This window comes from Mandrillus leucophaeus, unplaced genomic scaffold (assembly GCF_000951045.1).
Source record: "Mandrillus leucophaeus isolate KB7577 unplaced genomic scaffold, Mleu.le_1.0 Scaffold403, whole genome shotgun sequence".
Classification (NCBI taxonomy): domain Eukaryota; kingdom Metazoa; phylum Chordata; class Mammalia; order Primates; family Cercopithecidae; genus Mandrillus; species Mandrillus leucophaeus.
The window spans coordinates 301,485-323,301 of NW_012104288.1; the positions used below are offsets into that span (position 1 = coordinate 301,485).

Below are 21,817 nucleotides of genomic sequence, written 5' to 3' on the forward strand. Positions count from 1 at the left end.
TGGAGTGCAGTGGCCGGATCTCAGCTCACTGCAAGCTCCACCTCCCGGGTTCACACCATTCTCCTGCCTCAGCCTCCTGAGTAGGTGGGACTACAGGCGCCCACCACCTCGCCCGGATAGTTTTTTGTATTTTTTAGTAGAGACAGGGTTGCACCGTGTTAGCCAGGATGGTCTCGATCTCCTAACCTCGTGATCAGCCCGTCTCGGCCTCCCAAAGTGCTGGGATTACAGGCTTGAGCCACCGTGCCCGGCCAATGTGGGTTATTAAGTAGTGATATTTATGTACTTATTTGTAAGTAGTGATATTTATTTACTTATTTTTATAGGTTGGTAGGGCAGTTCAGTAAAACATGCAAAACAGGTCAGAAATGGTAACATGTTTATAATCAACACATAGGTTTCCCTCAGGGATTTGTCTGAAGGATGACATCTATCTAGATGATGTTTATTTAAAACAACAAAAAGGTGATTAGCAACTAGAGAAATTTTAATCATCTGTGGTATTTCAAATCAGTTCATTTTGGGGAAAACTTCTGAATAGCTACTTCTGATTCTCTTGCAAATAACTTAAAGGGCTTATTTGGTCTCATTTTTAAAGTAACTGCGTATTATGAGCCAGGTTTGCTTCTTTTTGTGCAACTTTTACAACTGCTACAATTTTATTCAGATTCCAATTCCAATGCTGTATTAGCATCAAGACTACTGTTAAATTATTTTAGATGTACTGCCTTTTATAACTTACAGAAATATTTTTTAAGGATAACCCCTACTGCATGTCTGAGAATGTTTATTTTTCTTTTGATGAATATAACTGTGAATCTTACAATTCGAACAATGAAAACAGTACAAAAAGTTAAGTGTTCCCAGTAAATTTCCCAAGTATCAGCTAGAATAGTTGGAAAACAATATACTAATTTAGGCGTTCTTTACTGTTAAACAGATTATATTATTAAACCTAATGTCTGCTATACTCCAAATGTCCAGATACAAAATTATTATATTATTATTATTATTCTTATTTGAGATGGAGTCTCATTCTGTCGCCCAGGCTGGAGTACAGTGGCATGATCTCGGCTCACTGCAACCTCTTCCTCCCGGGTTCAAGCGAGTCTTCTGCCTCAGTCTCCTGAGTAGCGGGGACTACAGGTGCGTCCAACCACACCTGGTGAATTTTTGTATTTTTAGTAGAGATGGGGTTTCACCATATTGGCCAGGCTGGTCTCGAACTCCAGACCTTGTGATCCACCAGCCTTGGCCTCCCAAAGTGTTGGGATTACAGACGTGAGCCACTGCTCCCGGCCATGAAACTATTATTAAACCTCAGCTAACTACTCACCGATTTCTAGCCACAGTCCACTTATTTGCAACAGTTGTATACTGAAGTCTCTTCATTTATTCTTTCATCCAAACATTTACTGAATTTCCTGTCTTTTTGGGTTTTCAATTTAACTATTAAATTACGTTATTTAGTGAGAGTTTATTAAAAGACATCTTGTCATTAGGGGTTAGCTGACTACTCTTCCCTACTCTGTCTCTAGAAGCCTTTAACTTTGCCTTTGATAGCTACCAAAAATAGCCCTGGGAAAACACACACACACACACACACACACACGTCCCTAGGTGGATAAGCCACACAAGGGCCATGCTTCCTAATCCTACTATGGAAACCTAGTGTGTAACCTATTAAAAATTTTAATTTCAGTTGAAAACTCAACAGAAAAGCAAAATTACACTTCATTATATGTTATTTTTGTATGGTAAGCAAAGAAACAAATGAAAATCATAATCAGTTGCATATAAATTATTTCACTTTTCAGTGACACAATGATATATGAATGCATTACAGTATTTTAGAAATATATTTTATTGCCAAAACAATCACAAATAAAATATTATACTGGTAGTATGATAAAGCTGCAGTAAAAATGTGGTAGATGGATATGGTACACATTACCATTTGAGACCCACTGATCAAGTGTCACTACTATTATTTCAGTTGTCTCTACATCTCCTCCTAGTAGACATCCAGTCTGTGCTTGAACATATTCATCTATATCTCACCAGGTTGTCAGTTCTACTGACAGATAGTGTCAATGTTATAGAAATAATGAAGCATGAGTTTAGAGGGGACCTAGTTATGAGTTTAGAGAAGAAATAGAACCAAACTTAACATCTACAAGGATATTTCTTGATAACTTTCAAATTTCTGACTGGTAGTTAGTGGCAAGTCTCAGGGTTGTTTGTTAGCAAGTACATCGACACAAGTGGTATGTAAAACAGTTATATATTGTGTGAATGTCAAAACAAAGTAAGATTCTTAGTGAGAGGTCACGTGTAAACTGGAATAAACCCGCCCTATAGATCTCAGGCAGGAAAAAGTAATTAGGAGTTATAGATAGGCTTGTCTTGACCAGACCAGCTTTTAGAAAGTAGGGTCAAAAGGAAGCCACATTCCTCAAAATATAATAAAAGAGTCTGCCAATTAAATAAAAGGATTTATAGTTAAAGACCACAAATCCTGTCCCTATCATCCAGTGTTCTTCCTTTCTTTAGACAGAATTAAATTCATCTTCTACTTTGGATATCAGGAGAAACACCCCTAAGGGATTATCTTGGTTGATGGGGAGGTAACTCTCATCTGAAGAATGCATTTGAAAGGAAACCTAAGAATAAGTTTGATTAGACAATTCTGATGTTTGGAAATATCATGAGCTTGTCCCAGATCATAAGTATAATAAATGGCAGAACTGGGATTCAAACCCAGTTTCCTGAAGCTAAAGACTAAGTATGTGTATGTATACGTGTGTGTGTTCTTTTGTTTTGTAGTGTGGTACACTGCCTCCTTGGGAAATAAATATCAAATAAATATACTTATTTTATAGTTGGGATAAAAGCACTTTTAAACATGGCTTAAATTATAAACATACATGTAAGGAATAGGGTCTTCTGGACAGACTATTCTACTGGGATCTGCATTATGATCACATTCATATATTCACAGGAATGTTTCAAGCTAAAATTTTACGGGAATAACCTTAGCACATACCATTTTATATTAGTATGAGAATGACTGCTATCTTTAAATATGTGAACATGACATTTTAAAAGGTAAGGTTTTATAGCACTAAAACAAATACAAAGGTCAACTTGATTTTTGTATATCTCTATGTGATTTTCTAACTTGTTTTGCTTAATTTCTCATATATACAAGTTTGTTTACACAAAGAGTTCAAACTATCACTATAATGACATAACAAGGAAATAAACCATCAGTCACATATTATCTTTTTTTTCTTTGAGTCAAGGTCTCACTCTCACCCAGGCTTTGAGTATAGTGGTGCAATTGTGGCTCACTGCAGCCTTGAACTCTTGGGCTCAAGTGATCCTCCGACCTCACCCTCTTAAGTAGCTGGAACTATAGGTGAAAGCCACCAAACCTGGCTAATTTTGTTTATTTTTTGTAGAGATGGGGTCTTTCTATGTTGCCTAGGCTGGTCTTGAACTCCTGGACTCAAGTGATTCTTCCACTTCAGCCTCTCAAAGTGCTGGGATTACACATGTGAGCCACCACACCTGGCCACATATTATCTTTATGAATTAAACAATTTAGGATTCTTCTAACATCCTTTTCTATACATAAGTCACTATAGATTTATTTTTCATTCATTTTTAATGTTTTCATTTGGTAAATAAAATGTTAACTTCCTAACATGGCTTACAGTGTTATAACTTGGTTTTAATGTATACAGCAATTCCCAAAGAGCAAGACACAATAATTACATAATGAAATGTAAAATAAATGGCTAAATCTAATTATTTGACCATACTAAGCTTTATACAGAAGAATATTCTGACATCAAAAGCAGCTGTATGCTAAAGTTAATCAAGCCACAATAAACCAAATTAGACATGTGATAAAATCTGGAAGTATGCATATGGCATTGGCTGGCTACTTAAAGATTTATCAAAGCGTATTTTTTTTCTCTTTCTTTGGATTAAGGACAAAAGAAAATAATTCACCGGTTTGTACTGTAGTAAACCCTAGCAGTTGAAAATTTAGGTATGAAATACATATTGTATTATATTATATTATATTATATTATATTATATTATATTATATTATATTATATATGAGATGCTATCAACTACCTCTATACAAATTATATTTTCATGTGGATTTTGACATAGTCCTAGTTTTATGAAGGAACTAAACATAGTATATGAAAAATGTTTTTTGAACGTCAAAAGTGCTTTACCAGTAAGTTTTCCTCCACCTCCATTTAAGATGCTTTTACTATGACTTGGTTAAGATTACCTTAAGGTATTTCTAACTACATTATCTATATTTCCAAATTAAAGAAATATACATATATATATATAAACTTTGTTTTTAGACATTGCATTTGGATTTTTTATATTGTAGAAATTAAGATAAATGAGGATGATTAAGAGTGCTTAGGAGAATAAACCTTGTGGGACAGAAACCACCTTTAAACAGCCTGTATCTTCCAACTGCTTGATGCAAAAGCTAAAAAAAAAATACAGAAGCTATTACTTTAGGTCAGGGACAATGGTCTTGTTCATCTTTGTTTACCTACTGTGTTTTTAAGGTCTGTATTTACACTGTCATGTTTATACTGAAAGGCACTGTCAGACTGCTGGTAGGGGTGTAAACTGGTAAAATTTGACATGAGAATAAAGTCTTAAAAATGTCAGCTGGGAGCGGTGGCTCATGCCTGTAATCCCAGCACTTTGGGAGGCCAAGGCAGGTGGAACACCTGAGGCCAGGAGTTGAAGACCAGCCTGACCAACATGGTGAAACCCCATCTCTACTAAAAATACAAAAATTAGCCAGGTGCAGTGGTGGGCACCTGTAATCCCAGCTACTTGGGAGGCTGAGGCAGGAGAATTGCTTGAACCCAGGAGGCTGAAGTTGCAGTGAGCTGAGATTGCGCCATTGCACTCCAGCCTGGGTGACAGAGTGAGACTCCATCTCAAAAAAATAAAAAAATAAAAAAGAAAAGAAAAGAAAAGAAAAGAAAAAAAGTCATATATAATAATTTAAGAGATAATTCCACTTCTAGGAATCTATCTAAAGACACAGTCAGAAATATTAACAATTTTTTTAACAGATATTTACCTTGATATTTATAATAATCAACAGAAATTCCTCCAACGAGGTAAATATTTAAATTGTGTTTTATCAATGACAGAATAATATATCATTAGAAATGTTTACACATAGTTATTAATGACATGAAAAAAGGTTTATTGTACAATGTTGATGAGAAAAGTAAGATACCAAGTTGAATGTCCAACCATGATATGAACTATGTTAAAAAACATACTCATAGGAAAAAACAGTTATGAAACAAATCAAAATGTTAAAATTGATCAATTTGATTTGAGGAATTTTATGTTCTTTTTATATTTCTCTGAATTTTCAAAATGTATTAAAACAGTCAAATTATTTTTACAGAAAATGCCAAGAAATGCTTTTTTGTTGTTGTTGTTTTGAGATGGGGTCTCACCACATTGTCCAGGCTGGTCTTGATTTCCAGGCTCAAGTGATCATCTTGCCTCAGTCTCCCAAGTACCTGAGACTATAGGTGCATGCCACTGGCAAGAAATGCTTTAAAGTCTCTCTCATATAAAGGAACAAAACATTATTTCTTATGATTTAGAAGTCACTATACAATTTGTGAAAATAATGTTTACCTCATCATCATCAGGAACTGGTTCGTATAAGGATGGAACCCAAGCCAGAATGTTGCAGTCTCTGCTACCACTGTAAAGTTCCTACAACACAGAAGGCAAAGATGATATTGTGGATCAAGAGCTGATACCAAACTGAAATGAATTATACCATTTTTGAAATAATTAGGTCACAGTAATTAGATTAATGCTATTTCTACTCCCTAAAGAAACTAGGCCGATGCTCTTTTTCCTTTGTTTCTTTGTTAGTAAAGCTTTGTTTTGTATTTAAAAATATTAGGATTTGTCAAGCTTACTAATGGTGTGAAAATTTTACAAGTACACCCCAAATCCTAGCAGTTTTATCAATTATAGTATCCATATATTTTTAATGTCAGAGAAAGAAAGAGTTTGTCTTTCTGTGTCCAAATAACTGAGCTTCAATAAAGACTTCAGTGAAGAAACCATATGAGCTTCTAAAACAGGCCAAGTTCTCAAAAAGTTTTATTTAACTTACAGCTGCCTAACTGGCTGCAATTCAACAGAAGAGCTTGAAGATGTATATTCCATGCCTGTTGAGAAGTTTACTTCATAAGGAAGCTTGGGGTGATGCACAGCCTATGTCAATGTCTATGGATATACTGTTTGCTTATGGCTGAACAATGCTCACGCCCCTCCCCCCCAAAAATCAAAGAAATATGTTATATTGGCTTTTTTCCTCTGCTGTTTTATACAATTTGTTTTTATTATTGTACATCTCAAAAACAATATGAGGCATGGTATAACTGTGTTTTTTATTTAAGGATGTGGGAAAAGGGAAAATAAGATTATATATTTATAGAAAATGTAGATTTAAAAAATTGTTAGATATACATTATCAAATTTCCTAAATACAAAATTTTGTTGACTGTATTACAAAATCTAGACTATATGGCTACACAAACTAGCTGATGCAAAAATATATATGTTCAGTGCCCTTGAGTAATTTTATTTCCCTGAGAAGGCCAGGTAATGCCCAAGATAACTTGGTCAGATAAGGTTATAGGGCAATTCACAATAAGTATTAACACACCCAGTGAAGACATAAAGGATATTCTGTACATGTTCAAGAAAGAAATATTGAAAGCAGCAACATTTAAATTAGAGTGACTAATAAAGAACACTGAGATAGAAAGATTTACATTAAGCCTTGAAGTGTCTGTGATAGATGGAGGAGTTCATTTGGGCAATAAGATTTTCTTAAAAAATAAGCGCAAAATGTAAGTTACAACTGCAGTCCAAAAGACTTTTTTTTCCCCTGAGTCATATGAGAGTAAGTTGCCAACATTAGGCCTTATTACTCTTGAATAATTCAGTGTAATTTTCCTGTGAACAAGGGTACTTTCCTTTGTAGTTACGAAGTAACCAACAAAATCAGAAAATTCATATTACTACCACCATCTAAAGACCCCATTCATGTTTCATCATTTGTTCCAATACTGTCCTTTATAGCAAAAGGGGCCAGTTAAAAATCACATCCTGCACTTAGTTGTCAAGTCTCTTCAGTTTTCAAGCTGGAACAGTTCTTCAGTCTCTGGCTTTTCTGACCTTGACAATTTTGAAGACATACACCAGTTACTTTGTAGAATGTCCTTCACATTTGGATTGTCTTATGTTTCCTCATGATTAAATTTGAGTGATCCAATTTGGCCAGGAATATCACAGAAGTGATGTCCCATAACTGGGATGCTAACTTAGATTATTTGATGAAGGTGATATGTGCCAGGCTTCTTCAGGTTAAAATTAATCTTTTTAGTTTTGTACTTCATATTTTGTAGGGTGATACATTGAGATTATGTAAATATCTCATCCTCATCAAATTTTCAATTTATTAATTTACTTACTTATCCCAGCCTAGATTCATGAATTTCTATTCTCTTGCCCATGTTGGAGTGCAGTGCTGTGAACACGGCTCACTCAATCTCCTGGGCTCAAGCAATCCTCTCGCTTCAGCCTCCTGCACAGCTGGGACTACAGGCATACACCACCACACCTGGCTGATTTTTTTATTTTCTGTAAATACAGGGCCTCATTCTATTACTTAGGCTGGTCTGGAACTCCTGGGCTCAAGTGATCCTTTCGACCTCCCAAAGTGCTGGGATTACAGGTGTGAGCCACTGTGCCCAACCACTGGCACGATTTTAATCCATTCTAGGCACACATATTAGATAAGCTCCAATTTGGTAGAAAGAAATAATTTGTGGTCAGAGTATCTGGGATGAAATTTTGGCTGCGTCTCTAAGTAACCTTAGACAAGAAAAGAGGGACAATATTTTAATAATTTATTTGAATACAAATACATGTGTTATCAATAACTACTTGCAGGTTAGGGGCAAGTCATGTCACCTCTCTGGTGCTTTAGTTTTCTTCTCTCAGAACACTAAAAATGTTTAACAACTGGTATACACCTTCTTACTGACTAGTAAGAGATAATGGCCATAGGGTTGGAGTAGGGTCTTGTAGGTCCTCTTTTAGTTGCTGGGTTAAGGTGAGGTCTAAGAGGTCCCAGGGAAGGGGCTGAGGCTAGCAGTCACTTGGGGGGCTTGGTGCAGCAGCTGTTTACCAGCCAGTAGGATACATCAATATTTAAATATTTTAATAATGAATACTGCCATAATGGTATATACTGGCTAAAAAATCAGGTCTATATATCTTACAGCACAGTGTCAGCCACAAATTAGGCAATCAGTATTAAAGAATGAATGAATAGGAGATTCACAAAGTGATAGTCTCCTGGAGCTCTAATAATCCGTAATTTTCATTCTATCAGTATTTAACTTACATGAGTTTCATTTTCCTTACCTACAAAACAGGGAAAATACCAACTGTCTTGCAATGTTAAACTCATTTAAAGGAGTACATGAGGTAATTTGTGCAAATGTTCTCTGAAAAAATGAAAAATGATCTGCTCCATTGGTGATGTGAAAAGGTCTGGATGTAAAACAAACAAAAGTCAGGGCATTTAAGAAATTATATAGGTTGTATTAACTTCAAAACCTCCCTTTATTAGCCATTGATAGAAAATAAGAATAGATAATTCACACATACATAAACCAACATATACAAATTATATTTTATAATTAAATGCCTGTATTTCATTTCTTACCCAAAAGACTGTTTGCAAGAAATTATTTTAATTCACCACAGATTTTCAATTGTTAAATAAATGGTCATATGCAAAAGAAAGATAATTCATACCAATCAAGTTGCACAGCATTATATTGATTCATTCATATCTTGTATGCCATCTAAAAATCTAGACTGTGCTAGTCTCTATTAAATGAATCCTACTACAAATGTGGATTAAAAGTATAACTCCTCAGAATGAAATCATAATTTATTCTTTTACATATAACTGGTATGGCAAGCTAGCTAGCTGAACATTTTCAATTCCTGTATCATTCTTACCTGGAAATTTGACTGAAATACACAGCAGTCAACAGTTTTATAATGTCCCTTAAGCATAGTTATCTGTTCTCCTGAGTAAACTGTATAAACAGCAATGGTGCTACCATATGGTACAAAAACAAATTCTGAACTGCAGCCACAGGAGACAGTGAATTTCAATCCTTTTTTACTGTTATTACAAACTTTTCCATAGTTCACCTGTAGGATTAAAATCATAAAGTTACTCATCTCTTAAATCTAAATTTAAAAGACAACAAAGACTAGGAGAAATACTTAAAATATTATGTTATAAAAAGGGCTCTTTTAAATTTAAGGAAAATGTTCAACGTTGACAGAAGAAGGGCCAATGACATGAATGTACATTTAACAAAAGAGGAAATACAAATAGTAAAAAACCACAAAGGTAAATGTTTACTTTTCAATCTTAATAGAAGTAAAATACAGACTTCAACCTTGAAGAATCATTTTAGACCATTTAGCAAAAAATTTAAAAAACGTTAAGACAAATACTGGTACAAGCGAGGTAAACATGTTGGTGGCAGTGTAATTTGGTTATTCTTTCTAAAAGGGCAAATGGTTTATTAATGCTCTTTCTTTTCAAAAGAATAATATTGCTTCAAAAGACTATTCCCCAAAAACCATTCTTTTCAAAAGAATGGTATTTTTTGGGGGGGATTATATTCTTTTTTTTTTCCTGCTGATACTTCTTTTATTTCTGTTATAAAACAGAGTAGGGGTTAAATAAAGGGTATTGAGTTTGTCAGCTCCAGTCTCTTGGGGCTCTTTTTCCTGGAGAGAGTGCAGAGAACAGTGGGAAGAAAGAAGCATAGTTGTGGAAGCGTTCTTTTAATGCGCAGATGCTTCAGGGAGAACCAAACTATTTCACTGGTAATCCCCCGTCCCACTGGAACTGGTGCTTGGATCGGAAGGGAAGTGAGATCAGACAGTTAGTCATCAACACCGCCATCAACATTGCCAGAGAGGTTGACGGCAGACATCATGGAATCAGACAGCTCCCTGGCGATTTTATCTGCACATTTCTGCGTATTCTTATTCTTTAGGGAGGATGCCAGAGCCTGGCCCTGTTATAGGGAGTCCATCCCCATGATCCTCCGCAGTACTGGGCAGCAGTCCACTGGGCACACATCCACTTTACTGTTGTTTTTAGGGTGGTGATCCACATTGAGTTTAGCCCCACCCCTTCTGATGACGATTCGGATTGGTGCAATACCCAGTGAGATCTCCGATCTTATACATGGTGGCTTTATTTTCAATGGCATCTGCTATTTTCATCATCGGATAATGGAGCAACTTGATCTCCATTTTGAGTGGGTCCAAGTCACCCAACACCTCATCACATTCTCCAGTGGCCAAGCATTCCATGGTGTCTTCATTGACCTGCTCGGTATTCCCGATGTGAAAGACCTTGGTCATTTCCTTAATGATCTCAGTGCTGAGATAGGCAGGCAGTGTGAGTGGGTGGTGATGGTTATAGAAGCTGATCTTCCCGCTCACCCAGTCAGCTAGGACAGCTTTGGCTGCCTGCTCCTGACTGCATAAGTCTCTCTTCCCCAAATGGTGGGCCACTGCCATCAGAAAGTGCTCAGTAGTCTGGTACCCAGAGAGGAGGTAATAGTTGGAAATCTCCAGGTTGCAGCTCTGCAAGATGGTCTCCACTGGGGTTACCGGGTCTGCCAGTCTCTGCACGTGGATGCAACTATGCAGAATGGTGCCCACCTCGGAGCTGGGCCCTGGGACAATGGCTAGAGCATCCAGCAGCCAGATGAACTTGTCCAGGTAGACCTCCTGCATGAATTTCGTGACCCCAGGAACGGCTCCCACGCGGCATGCATGGCTGTGCTTCAGGCTATTAATCAGGCTGCTCTTCCCAACATTGGGAAGGCCCACAACACCCATATTGATGTGGGTGCACACTTCACCAAGGTGGCAATAGTTCCCCAGAACCCTCATGAGGTTTTCAGCTCCAAAGCTGACATGCTGGGTCCTGGCCTTGAAAGCCACAGTTGGCAACTCATTCCGAAGGTAATCCAGCCACTTCACAACCTCCTTGGGGTCCAGGTCAATCTTGTTCAAGACCAGGACCAGCTTCTTGTTGCCTTCTGCCCATAGAACAGCCTCCTCCATTTGTAAGCAGCAGCAGCCTAATGGGTCTCTGGCATCCAGGACTTCCAGAATCACATCAGAGTATTCTACCACCTTATGGAACTCCTTGTAATAAGCCTTCCTCGTGGCCTCGTCATCCAGCTGAGGAAACATATTTAATTCCTGCACAACTTCCTCCTTACACTCAAACTCCTCCTGGCGTGTTAGGATATCCTCACAGTAGCTCTTGATAGACCTGCGTTTTTGTCTTTCTTGCTCCTAGGCAGCTTGCTTCTCCCTCATCTCCTCAACTCTCTTCTTTAATTCAGCCTCTTGATTGGCATGATCATTGGAATGAACAAACTGAGGAGCAGAGGGCACTTTGGAGGTTGCTTTCTTCCCATTTCGTTTTGCAGGCTTCTTACAGCCCTTGGAACCTTTACCTGGCTTTTCATTTTTGTTTCTAAGTTTCATCACGATCACCAGCTTGAAAGCAGATAGGCTCAAATCTGCTTGCTCTCTTCCTACACTTCCGGCGGGGATCTGAGAAGACAGGGTAACAGATGTTCTTGCACTGCTAGGGTCCAGACTTTGGACTTCCAGATGCCAGCCTGGCGGTGCCTGACTCTGCCGGTGTTTCCCTTATCTTTAGAGTTAAAAATTTTTTCATACACATAACATAAAATTTACCATCATAACCATTTTTAATGGTACTCAATGGCATTAAGTACATTCATGTTGTGCAACTCTCATCGCTATCCAGCTCTAGAACTCTTTTCATCTTGCAAAACTTTACCCATTAAACAGCAAAGATATTCTTACCCCCTGACTTGGTAATTGCTCCTGTGAATTTATCTTTTTTTGTTATTGTTGTTGTTGAGACGAAGTCTTACTCTGTCGCCCAGGCTAGAGTGCAGTGGCGCGATCTCGGCTCACTGCGAGCTCTGCTTCCCAGGTTCACGCCATTCTCCTGCCTCAGCCTCCCGAGTAGCTGGGACTACAGGCGCCCGCCACCATGCCCGGCTAAGTTTTTGTATTTTTAGTAGAGATGGGGTTTCACTGTGTTAGCCAGGATGGTCTCGATCACCTGACCTGGTGATCTGCCTGCCTCGGTCTCCCAATCCCTCCACCGGGATTACAGGCCTGAGCCACTGCATGCGGCCAGGAATTTATCTTAAGGAAATAATTAAATAGCAAAAGTTATATGCCCAGAGGAATTCTATCCAGCATTATTTAGAATGGGGAAATAACTGAGAATAGGTGTATATTCCTAATGTCATATTAATTTTATGATTTATATAAATCATAATTATGAAACTTATGCAGAAAACAGGGATAAAGGCTAAGTGTAAAAAAGCACAGACCATACATAGTTTGCACACTGTAGTTTTACCTTTAAATAAATAATTATGTATTTGGGACAAAAATTAAAATTCTACACTTGTACTCCAAAGGTATAGTGTGCAGGCTCAGTAGTGTGAGCATCACCTGAAGCAGTTAGACATGCAGACTTCCAGGCCCCACCCCAATCCTACTGAAAATCATCTTCATTTTAACAAGATCCCTAGGTAATCTGTATGCTCATGCAAGTTTGAGAAGCTTTGGGCTAAATAAATTGATGGGTTTACTTCCTGATAATAATTTTGATAAGAAGCTTAGGATGACTGTAAAACCAGTAACTAATCATTTGGGAATCATGATCATGCATATCAACAAAATCCATTTGTCGTCACAGCTAATACTGAAGTTTAAATAGTGATTTGTTGGCCGGGTGTGGTGGCTCACGCCTGTAATCCCAGCACTTTGGGAGGCCAAAGCAGGCGAATCACAAGGTCAGGAGTTCAAGACCAGCCTGGCCAAGATGGTGAAACCCTATCTCTGATAAAAACACAAAATAATTAGCCAGGCATGGTGGCAGGTGCCTGTAATCCCAGCTACTCAGGAGGCTGAGATACACAATTGCTTGAACCCGGGAGGCAGAGGTTACAGTGAGCCGAAATGGCGCCACTGCACTCCAGGCTAGGTGACAAAGTGAGGCTTTGTCTCAAAAAAAAAAAAAACTAATATTTTTTTCCCTAAAGGTTAGATGGGAGAGAGTGTGTGTGTGTGTGTGTGTGTATGTGTATATATGTGTATATGTACATAAACATATATGTGTGTGTATATGTATATATGTATGTATATACACATATATATCCCTTCTCTTTAAACATTTTTTCATACACATAACATGTGTTCCAGAATCACATGAGAGTATTCTACCAACTTACGGAACTCCTTGTAATAAGGCTTCCTCGTGGCCTCGTCATCCAGCACATATATATATGCGTATGTATACACATACACATACACATACACACAAATAAAAGCCCTGAGGTCAAAATGGATATATGCTAATAATCTATGGACACTATACTTGGCTTACTTTCCCTTTAGACTAACTTGGGCCAGAAATGGGTACATGCATTTAGCTACCTCATGGCAGCAGCAGTATAGTGGGTTAAATATTAAACTTATATTTGGCGGACTTGGGTTTTAAACACTCATCTTTCTTTTGTCCCTTATGAATAATGATTTAACCACTTCATTTCATTCTTCTTATCTGTTAAATGGAGTTAACATCATTTACTTAAAGAGTTTTTTATTGTGAAAAAGCAAATGAAATAATCCATATGAGAGTACCTGGAACACAAAGATATTCAGTAAGTTCCTAGATTAATTCCTATACATGTTTAAAAGTATAACATTCCCTCATCTGTGTTTTCTGATGCTACATGTGCAACAATTTGCATAATGATATGGGGGTGGGGTGATGAAGAAAAAGTACAAAACAGTTTTCAACTACTATTTCACTGGTCCCCCTGGAAAAATTATAAACTGCTAGACTGTGATGGGCTTATTCACATTTGTTTTATCAGGACACCTAGCTACAAAACCTATGTTCTCCCAGTATACCACACTGCTTTCCAAATATGAACTGGAAAGTGTTGAATGAGGTATGAATATTGAACTAGTGCATTAACTTTTGTCTTGTCCTTAGAGTTTCTTCCTCCAATCCATTCAACTTAATGTCATATTAGTATTTCTTTTTTTTTTTGAGACGGAGTTTTCACTCTTCTTGCCCAGGCTGCAGTGCAATGGCATGATCTTGGCTCACCACAACCTCTGCTTCCCGGGTTCAAGCAATTCTCCTGCCTCAGCCTCTGAAGTAGCTGGAATTATAGGCATGCGCCACCATGCCCAGCCAATTTTGTACTTTTAGTAGAGACGGGGTTTCTCAATGTTGGTCAGGCTGGTCTTGAACTCATATTAATCTTTCTTTTTTGTTTGAGATGGAGTTTCACTCTTGTTGCCCAGGCTGGAGTGCAATGGCATGATCTTGGCTCACAGCAAACTCCACCTCCCGGGTTCAAGTGATTCTCCTGCCTCAGCCTCCCGAGTAGCCGGGATTACAGGCATGCGCCACCACGCCCGACTAATTTTGTATTTTTAGTAGAGACAGGGTTTCTCCATGTTGGTCAGGCTGGTCTTGAACTCCCGACCTCAGGTGATCTGCCCGCCTCGGCCTCCCAAAGTGCTGGGATTACAGGTGTCAGCGACCACACCCGGCCTTCATATTATATTTCTAAAGCAACATCGTGATCAAATCATTTGTGGGTTCAAAAACTGTCAAAATCTTTCCAATGCCTATGGAATGAAGTTCAAATAACAGATTAAGGAAGGGAGGGATCTACCATTTATTAAGTGCTTACTATGTCACACACTGTGCTAGGTAATTATCTAAGAACCCCATTTTATGAACATAAATGCTTATCATAAAGAGTGGTATGTTAAACATTATTATGAAAGTATTGAGGAACAGGCTACTTTAAGATACGATGTCTTAAAAGTGGCATTTAAGGCAGGCTTTGAAAAGATTTTGATAGGGGAAGAGAATTTTGTGGACTTGGGATAGGATGATGGCAAATCCAGTTTCCTTATATTAATATGTGTTCCTTTTGTTGCCCCAGGAAAGATACATATCTAGTCACTAAGTGAATACCTATGTTGATGCAGAGACTACATCACAAGGCAGCTCATTTTACTGTCAAACAAGTACCAGCATAATAATTAACAATACTGACATACAGCATTTACTGAATGTCAACATTTGCTGTACCAGATAATGTGCTAAGTGTTGTACAAATGTTATTGCATATCCTCAGCACAATAGGAATATGATGAGATAGGCATTACTACACAAAAACAAAACACTAGAAAAGCTAAATAATTTGATCAAGGTCTCTTGGCTAGTGAATAACTGAACCTAGACTACATCAATAAGAAACCACTGTGCCGTATTGTTGTAAATGATTTTTCTTTCATTCCGTGAAGTGATCATCAAAGTACCTTACAATACAAGTGAGCACAGGATATTCTGGGAGCATCTAAGTTAGACTGGAGGAATTAAAGACAGAAGAGTCTTGAAAGCTAAGAAGCCGCTAGGACAGGAAGAAGAAGAAGGGTATGCTAAAGCAAACATAACAGTCTATGCAGCAGAATGAAAGGATGAGGGAACATGGTATATTTAAAGATTGCTAAGTAGTCCAAAGTCAGGGGAAAAAATGGTAAAGTTGTAAGACATAAAGCTGGTAATCTAGAAGGCACTGCTTAGTAAAGTCTTATACTCAAAAGACAAAGGCATTCAGTTTTAATAACCTGAAAATACTGGGGAACTACTGAGAATTTTCCACTGGGATTTGAGTTTGGGAAAAATGAGAAGGATGTTAGAGTAATTAAATAAAGAGATAACACCAAGAGTGAGGCTGGAAGGGATGACAGATAAAAAAAAATTGAGAAGGAGGAATTAATAGTTGGGATGAGGGACAGGAAAGAATAAAGAATAGACTCATAGGGTGACTGATAAAACCAGTAACTAAAATAGTAAACATCAGAATACCTACTTTTTAAATTTTAGGCTTTTTTCCTCTAATCCATCCTGCAACTTAATATCATATTAATCTTTCTAAAGCAATGCTGTTATCAAATCACTTGTGGGCTCAAAAATTGAAGATGTTTTTTCTTTTCTTGTGCCAAAACCTGTTACTTTGTGAAGTTTCCTGGTAGGTACTTGTTCTGTACTCTATGGCAATGGTCTCCAGAGGGTGGTTAACATACCTCAGGGAGTTTGCAAGGTATGAGGGGAAAAAATGTGATTTTTATCCAAAAATTAAGAGATTTTACTTTATTAAACATATTGACTCACAACAGAATTTGCACATAATTTAGAAATAATTATACATATATCAAAAGTATATACTTAAAAAATATTATAGTAAAGATACTATTACTAAGGCAACAATATATAATAAAAACAGTTACTATTTATAGTATGCCTATTATTTAGCAGGTACAATACTACTCTTTATTTACCTCTGTTTTACCCTTACAACTGAATTTTAGGTAGACAATATTCCCAATTTACAGGGTGAGAACAGTGAAACCCTGACAAGTCTTTCATGATGTCAGCTTAAGTAACTGCCTAATGCTCTCAATTACTACATGGAAGGAGAAAGAAGCAAGAGGGTGCAAAAGGACTCTCCAGTGATTGTCCCCCTGCAGAAACATCAATTTGAACTATCCACGTAAAAGCTTTCACAAGAGCTAATGAAACCAGATGAGACATCATAGTACCTCACTATAGCTTACCCGCATTACCCCTTCCACAACTCCAGGCAGCACAGCATGGAGAGTGATACTATCCGCTTGCGGGAAACAGGGGTAAGTAAGCATAGGGCTTTGTCTTAGACCCCAATACCGTGCCTACCACAATAAAACCCAGCAATAGACAGACCCCCACAGCCTCTGACTCTAGGCCAGAATGCATGGACTGAGTCTTAGACCCACCCTGGTGTGGCATGGGAACCAGTATTCCCTGTGAAATGGACTCAAGTTGTGGACTGCATCACCACAGGCCAACTACCCTGGGCTTGGCCTCCAAATAACCCACATTAACAGGCAGGTCTCGCCAACTGCCAGCTTCAAGGACACTCCAGTGATGGGCGAGCCTCAGTGGCCATGGGTTTCAGATGTGCCACAGCACTGTGCCAAGTCATGGTAGTCCTGGGCATAGGGCACCCTATAGTGCTACCATTGTCAAGGGCTTAGGGATGACACCAGATGAACAGCCCAGAATCTCTGGACAGGCTTATTGTTGAAGGATATTCCCAGACAAAGCCAGACTGGAAAGACTAAAATAAGTATCTACTTCTTTAATGTTCAGGCATTGATGAATGACCACAAGGACGAAGAGCAATCTGGGAAACATGATGTCACCAAAAAGACAAAATAAGATGCCAGTGACTGGCCCTAAAGAGATGAAGATATAGGAAAGGTCTGATAAAGTATTCAAAAACAGCTCTTTTAAGGAAGCCTACGAAACTTCAAAACAAAACAAACCAAAAAACGGAGAAACCATTCAATGAAATTAGGAAAACAGTAAGTGACTGGAATGAGAAATTTAACAAAGAGATTAAAATAATTAATTGTAAAAAAATCAAAGAGAGATCTTGGAGCTGATACATGCAATAAACAAAATAAGGAATGCAATACAGAGCATCAATAGCAGAACTGATGAAACAGAAGAAAGAGTCTGTGTGCTTGAAGACAGGTAAAAAAGAAAAAATAATGAAAAGAAATGAAAACTTATAGGACTTAAGGGATGGCATCAAAACAGCAAACATATGTGTTATTGGGAATAAAGTAGAGGATGATAAAGGGGATAGAAAGATTATCTAAAGAAATAATAGCAGAAAACTTTCCAAACTGGGAGAAAGATACAAATATTCAAGTACAAGAAAGGTCAAAGGTATCTTTTCATATTCAATGCAAATAAAGATTAAAGACAAAGAGAGAATCCTGAAAGTAGCAAAAGAAGCAAATAACACATAATGGAGTTCCAATACACTTAGCTGCAGACTTCTCAGCAGAAACCTTAAAGGCCAGGAGATAATGGGATGATATATTTAAATTGTTGCAAGAAAAAAAATTGCCAACCAAGAATTCTATACCAAGAAAAGTTGTTCTTCAGAAATGAAGGAGAGGTAAGACTTCCAGACAAACAACATCTGAGGGAGCTCATCACCACCAGACCTGTCTTACAAGAAATGCTAAGGAAGTTCACGCTGAAAGAAAAGGATCCTTATGTATAACACAAAAACATCTGAAAGTATTACATTTACTAGTAAAAGTACACAGTTATATTCAGAATAATCTAATACTGTAATGGTGGTGTGTAAATCTCATATCTTTAGCATAAAGGTTAGAAGACAAAACTATTAAAAATAATAATCACTATAATAACTTGTTGTAAGATATGCAATATTAAAAGATGTAAACTGCCACACTCAAAATTGAAAATATGAGGTGGGGAAAGTAGAGTTTAAGTGCAGAGTTTGTGTGTGTGCGTGTGTGTGTCTGTGTGAGATCACAGTAAAGCTGTTATCGGCTTAAAATAGCCTGTTATAAGATGTTTTTTATAAACCTTGTTGTAAATACAAAGCAAAAACCTATAATAGATTCACTAAAAACAAAAAACAAGGAATAGAAACACTATTAGAGAAAATCACTTAACCACAAAGGAAGACAGTAAGAGAGGAAAAGAGAATCTACAAAACAACTACAAAACAATGAAGAAAATGGCACTAGTAACTCCTTGCCTATCAATAATTAACTTAAATATAAATAGATTAAATTCTTCAATCACAAGACATAGAATGATTAACGGATAAGAAAACAAGACCAATGTATATGCTGTCTACAGGAGACTCACTTTACCTTTAAGGGTACACACAGACTGAAAGTAAAGGTAAGAAAAAAGAAATTCCACGCTAATGGAAACCAAGAGAGCAGGATAAGCTATACTTAAATACGTAAAATAGACTTTAAGTCAAAATGGTAAAAAGAGACACTGAAGGTCTTTACATAATGATACAAAGATCAACTCGGCAAGAAGACATAACAATTGTAAGTACATATGCTTTCAATATTGGATCACTTAAATATATAAAGCAAATATTAATAGATCTGAAGGGAGAGATAGACTGTAATGAAATAACAGGAGACTTCAACACCCCACTTTTGGCAATGTATAGATCACTCTGACATACAAAATCAACAAAGACACATAAGATTTAATATACAATCAACAAAGACACATAAGATTTAAACTCTACTCCAGACCAAATGGACCGAACAGACACATACAGAACATTCCATCCAACAGCTGAAGATACGCATTCTTCTTAATTGACTATAAAACATTCTCTAGGATAGATCCTATGTTAAGCCATAAAACACAGCATAACAAATTTAAAAAGACGGAAATAATATCAAGTATTGTCTCAAACCACAATGATATAAAACCAGAAATCAACAACAGGAAGAACTCTGAAAAATTCAAAAGTACACAAAAATTAAACAACATGCTCTTGAAGAAGCAATGGGTCAACGAAGAAATTAAAAGAGAAATTTAAAAATTTCTTGAGAAAAATAAAAACAGAAACATAGCTACCAAAACCTATGAGATACAGCAAAAGCAGTTCTAAGAAGGAAGTTTATAGCAATAGATGTCTATATGAAAAAAAGGCCTCAAATACAACCTAATGTTGTTATCTCAAGGAACTACAAAAGCAAGAGCAAAGTGAACCCAAAATTAGTCCAAGAAAGGAAATAACAAATATCATAACAGAAATAAATAAAATACAGACTGGACAAATAATATAAAAGATGAAGGAGACTTGTGAGAGAGGTGGCACCAAGATGGCTGAATAGGAACAGCTCCAACCTCCAGCTCCCAGCATGCGCGACACAGAAGATGGGTGATTTCTGCATTTCCAACTGAGGTACTGGGTATATCTCACTGGGGCGTGTCGGACAGTAGGTGCAGGACAGTGGGTGCAGCCTAAGGAGTGAGAGCCGAAGCAGGGCAAGGCATCGCCTCACCCAGGAAGCGCAAGGGGGAAGGGAATTCCCTTTCCTAGCCAAGGGAAACCGTGACACACAACACCTGGAAAATCAGGTCACTCTCACCCTAATACTGCACTTTACCAAGGGTCTTAGCAAACAGCACATCAGGAGATTATATCCTGCACCTGGCTCAGAGTGTCCAACGCCCATGGAACCTCCCTCATTGCTAGCACAGCAGTCTGAGATCTAACTCCAAGGTGGCAGCGAGGCTGGGGGAAGGGCACCCGCCATTGCTGAGGTAAACAAAGTGGCTGGGAAGCTCGAACTGGGTGGAGCCAGCCACAGCTCAAGGAGGCCTGCCTGCCTCTGTAGACTCCACCTCTGGGGACAGGGCATAGCCAAACAAAAGGCAGCAGAAACCTCTGCAGATGTTAATGTCCCCGTCTGACAGCCTTGAAGAGAGTAGTGGTTCTCCCAGCATGGAGTTTGAGATCTGAGAATGGACAGACTGCCTGCTCAAGTGGGTCCCTGATCCCCCGAGTAGCCTAATTGGGAGATATCTCTCACTAGGGGCAGACTGATACCTCACACCTCACACAGCTGGGTACACCTCTGAGATGAAGCTTCCAGAGGAACGATCAGACAGCAACATTTGCTGTTCAGCAATATTCACTCTTCTGCGGCCTCTGCTGCTGATACCCAGGCAAACAGGGTCTGGAGTGGACCTCCAGCAAACTCCAACAGACCTGTAACTGAGGGTCCTGACTGTTAGAAGGAAAACTAACAAAAAGAAAGGATATCCACACCAAAAACCCATCTGTACGTCACTATCATCAAAGACCAAATGCAGATAAAACCACAAAGATGGGGAAAAAGCAGTGCAGAAAAGCTGAAAATTCTAAAATCAGAATGCCTCTCCCCCTCCACAGGAACATAGTTCCTTGCCAGTAACGGAACAAAGCTGGATGGAGAATGACTTTGACGAGTTGAGAGAAGAAGGCTACAGACGATCAAACTTCTCTGAGCTAAAGGAGGAAGGACGAACCCAGCACAAAGAAACTAAAAACCTTGAAAAAAGATGTGACGAATGGCTAACTAGAATAACCAATGTAGAGAAGTCCTTAAACGACTTGATAGAGATGAAAACCATGACACAAGAACTACATGACAAATGCATAAGCTTCAGTAACCGATTCGATCAACTGGAAGAAAGAGTATCAGTGATTGAAGATCAAATGAATGAAGTGAGAAAAGAAGTTTAGAGAAAAAAGAGTAAAAAGAAATGAACAAAGCCTCCAAGAAATATGGGACTATGTGAAAAGACGAAATCTACATCTGATTGGTGTACCTGAAAGTGATGGGGAGAATGGAATCAAGTTGGAAAACACTCTGCAGGATATTATCCAGGAGAACTTCCTCAACATAGCAAGGCAGGCCAACATTCTAATTCAGGAAATACAGAGAACGCAACAAATATACTCCTCGAGAAGAGCAACTCCAAGACACATAATTGTCAGATTCACCAAAGTTGAAATGAAGGAAAAACGGCTAAGGGCAGCCAGAGAGAAAGGTCGGGTTACCACAAAGGGAAGCCCATCAGACTAACAGCAGATCTCTCGGCAGAAAC

At 38.1% G+C, this 21,817-nt stretch overlaps 1 protein-coding gene and 1 pseudogene across 5 annotated transcripts in view; both read right to left on the reverse strand.

The window, feature by feature from the left end:
* ERCC8 (excision repair cross-complementation group 8) overlaps positions 1 to 21,817 on the reverse strand; it is a 93,318-nt gene that overhangs the window by 8,165 nt on the left and 63,336 nt on the right. For all 4 annotated transcript variants that reach the window (XM_011992122.1, XM_011992119.1, XM_011992121.1 and 1 more), the window contains 2 exons: positions 9,142 to 9,339; positions 5,719 to 5,799 (listed from right to left, as the gene is read on the reverse strand). In XM_011992122.1, coding sequence (XP_011847512.1) covers positions 5,719 to 5,799; positions 9,142 to 9,339 — 279 coding nt within the window. The remainder of the gene's footprint in view (positions 1 to 5,718; positions 5,800 to 9,141; positions 9,340 to 21,817) is intronic.
* LOC105548222 lies at positions 10,089 to 11,798 on the reverse strand (annotated as a pseudogene). The gene has a single exon (XR_001007360.1). The product of XR_001007360.1 is annotated as a guanine nucleotide-binding protein-like 3-like protein pseudogene (transcript).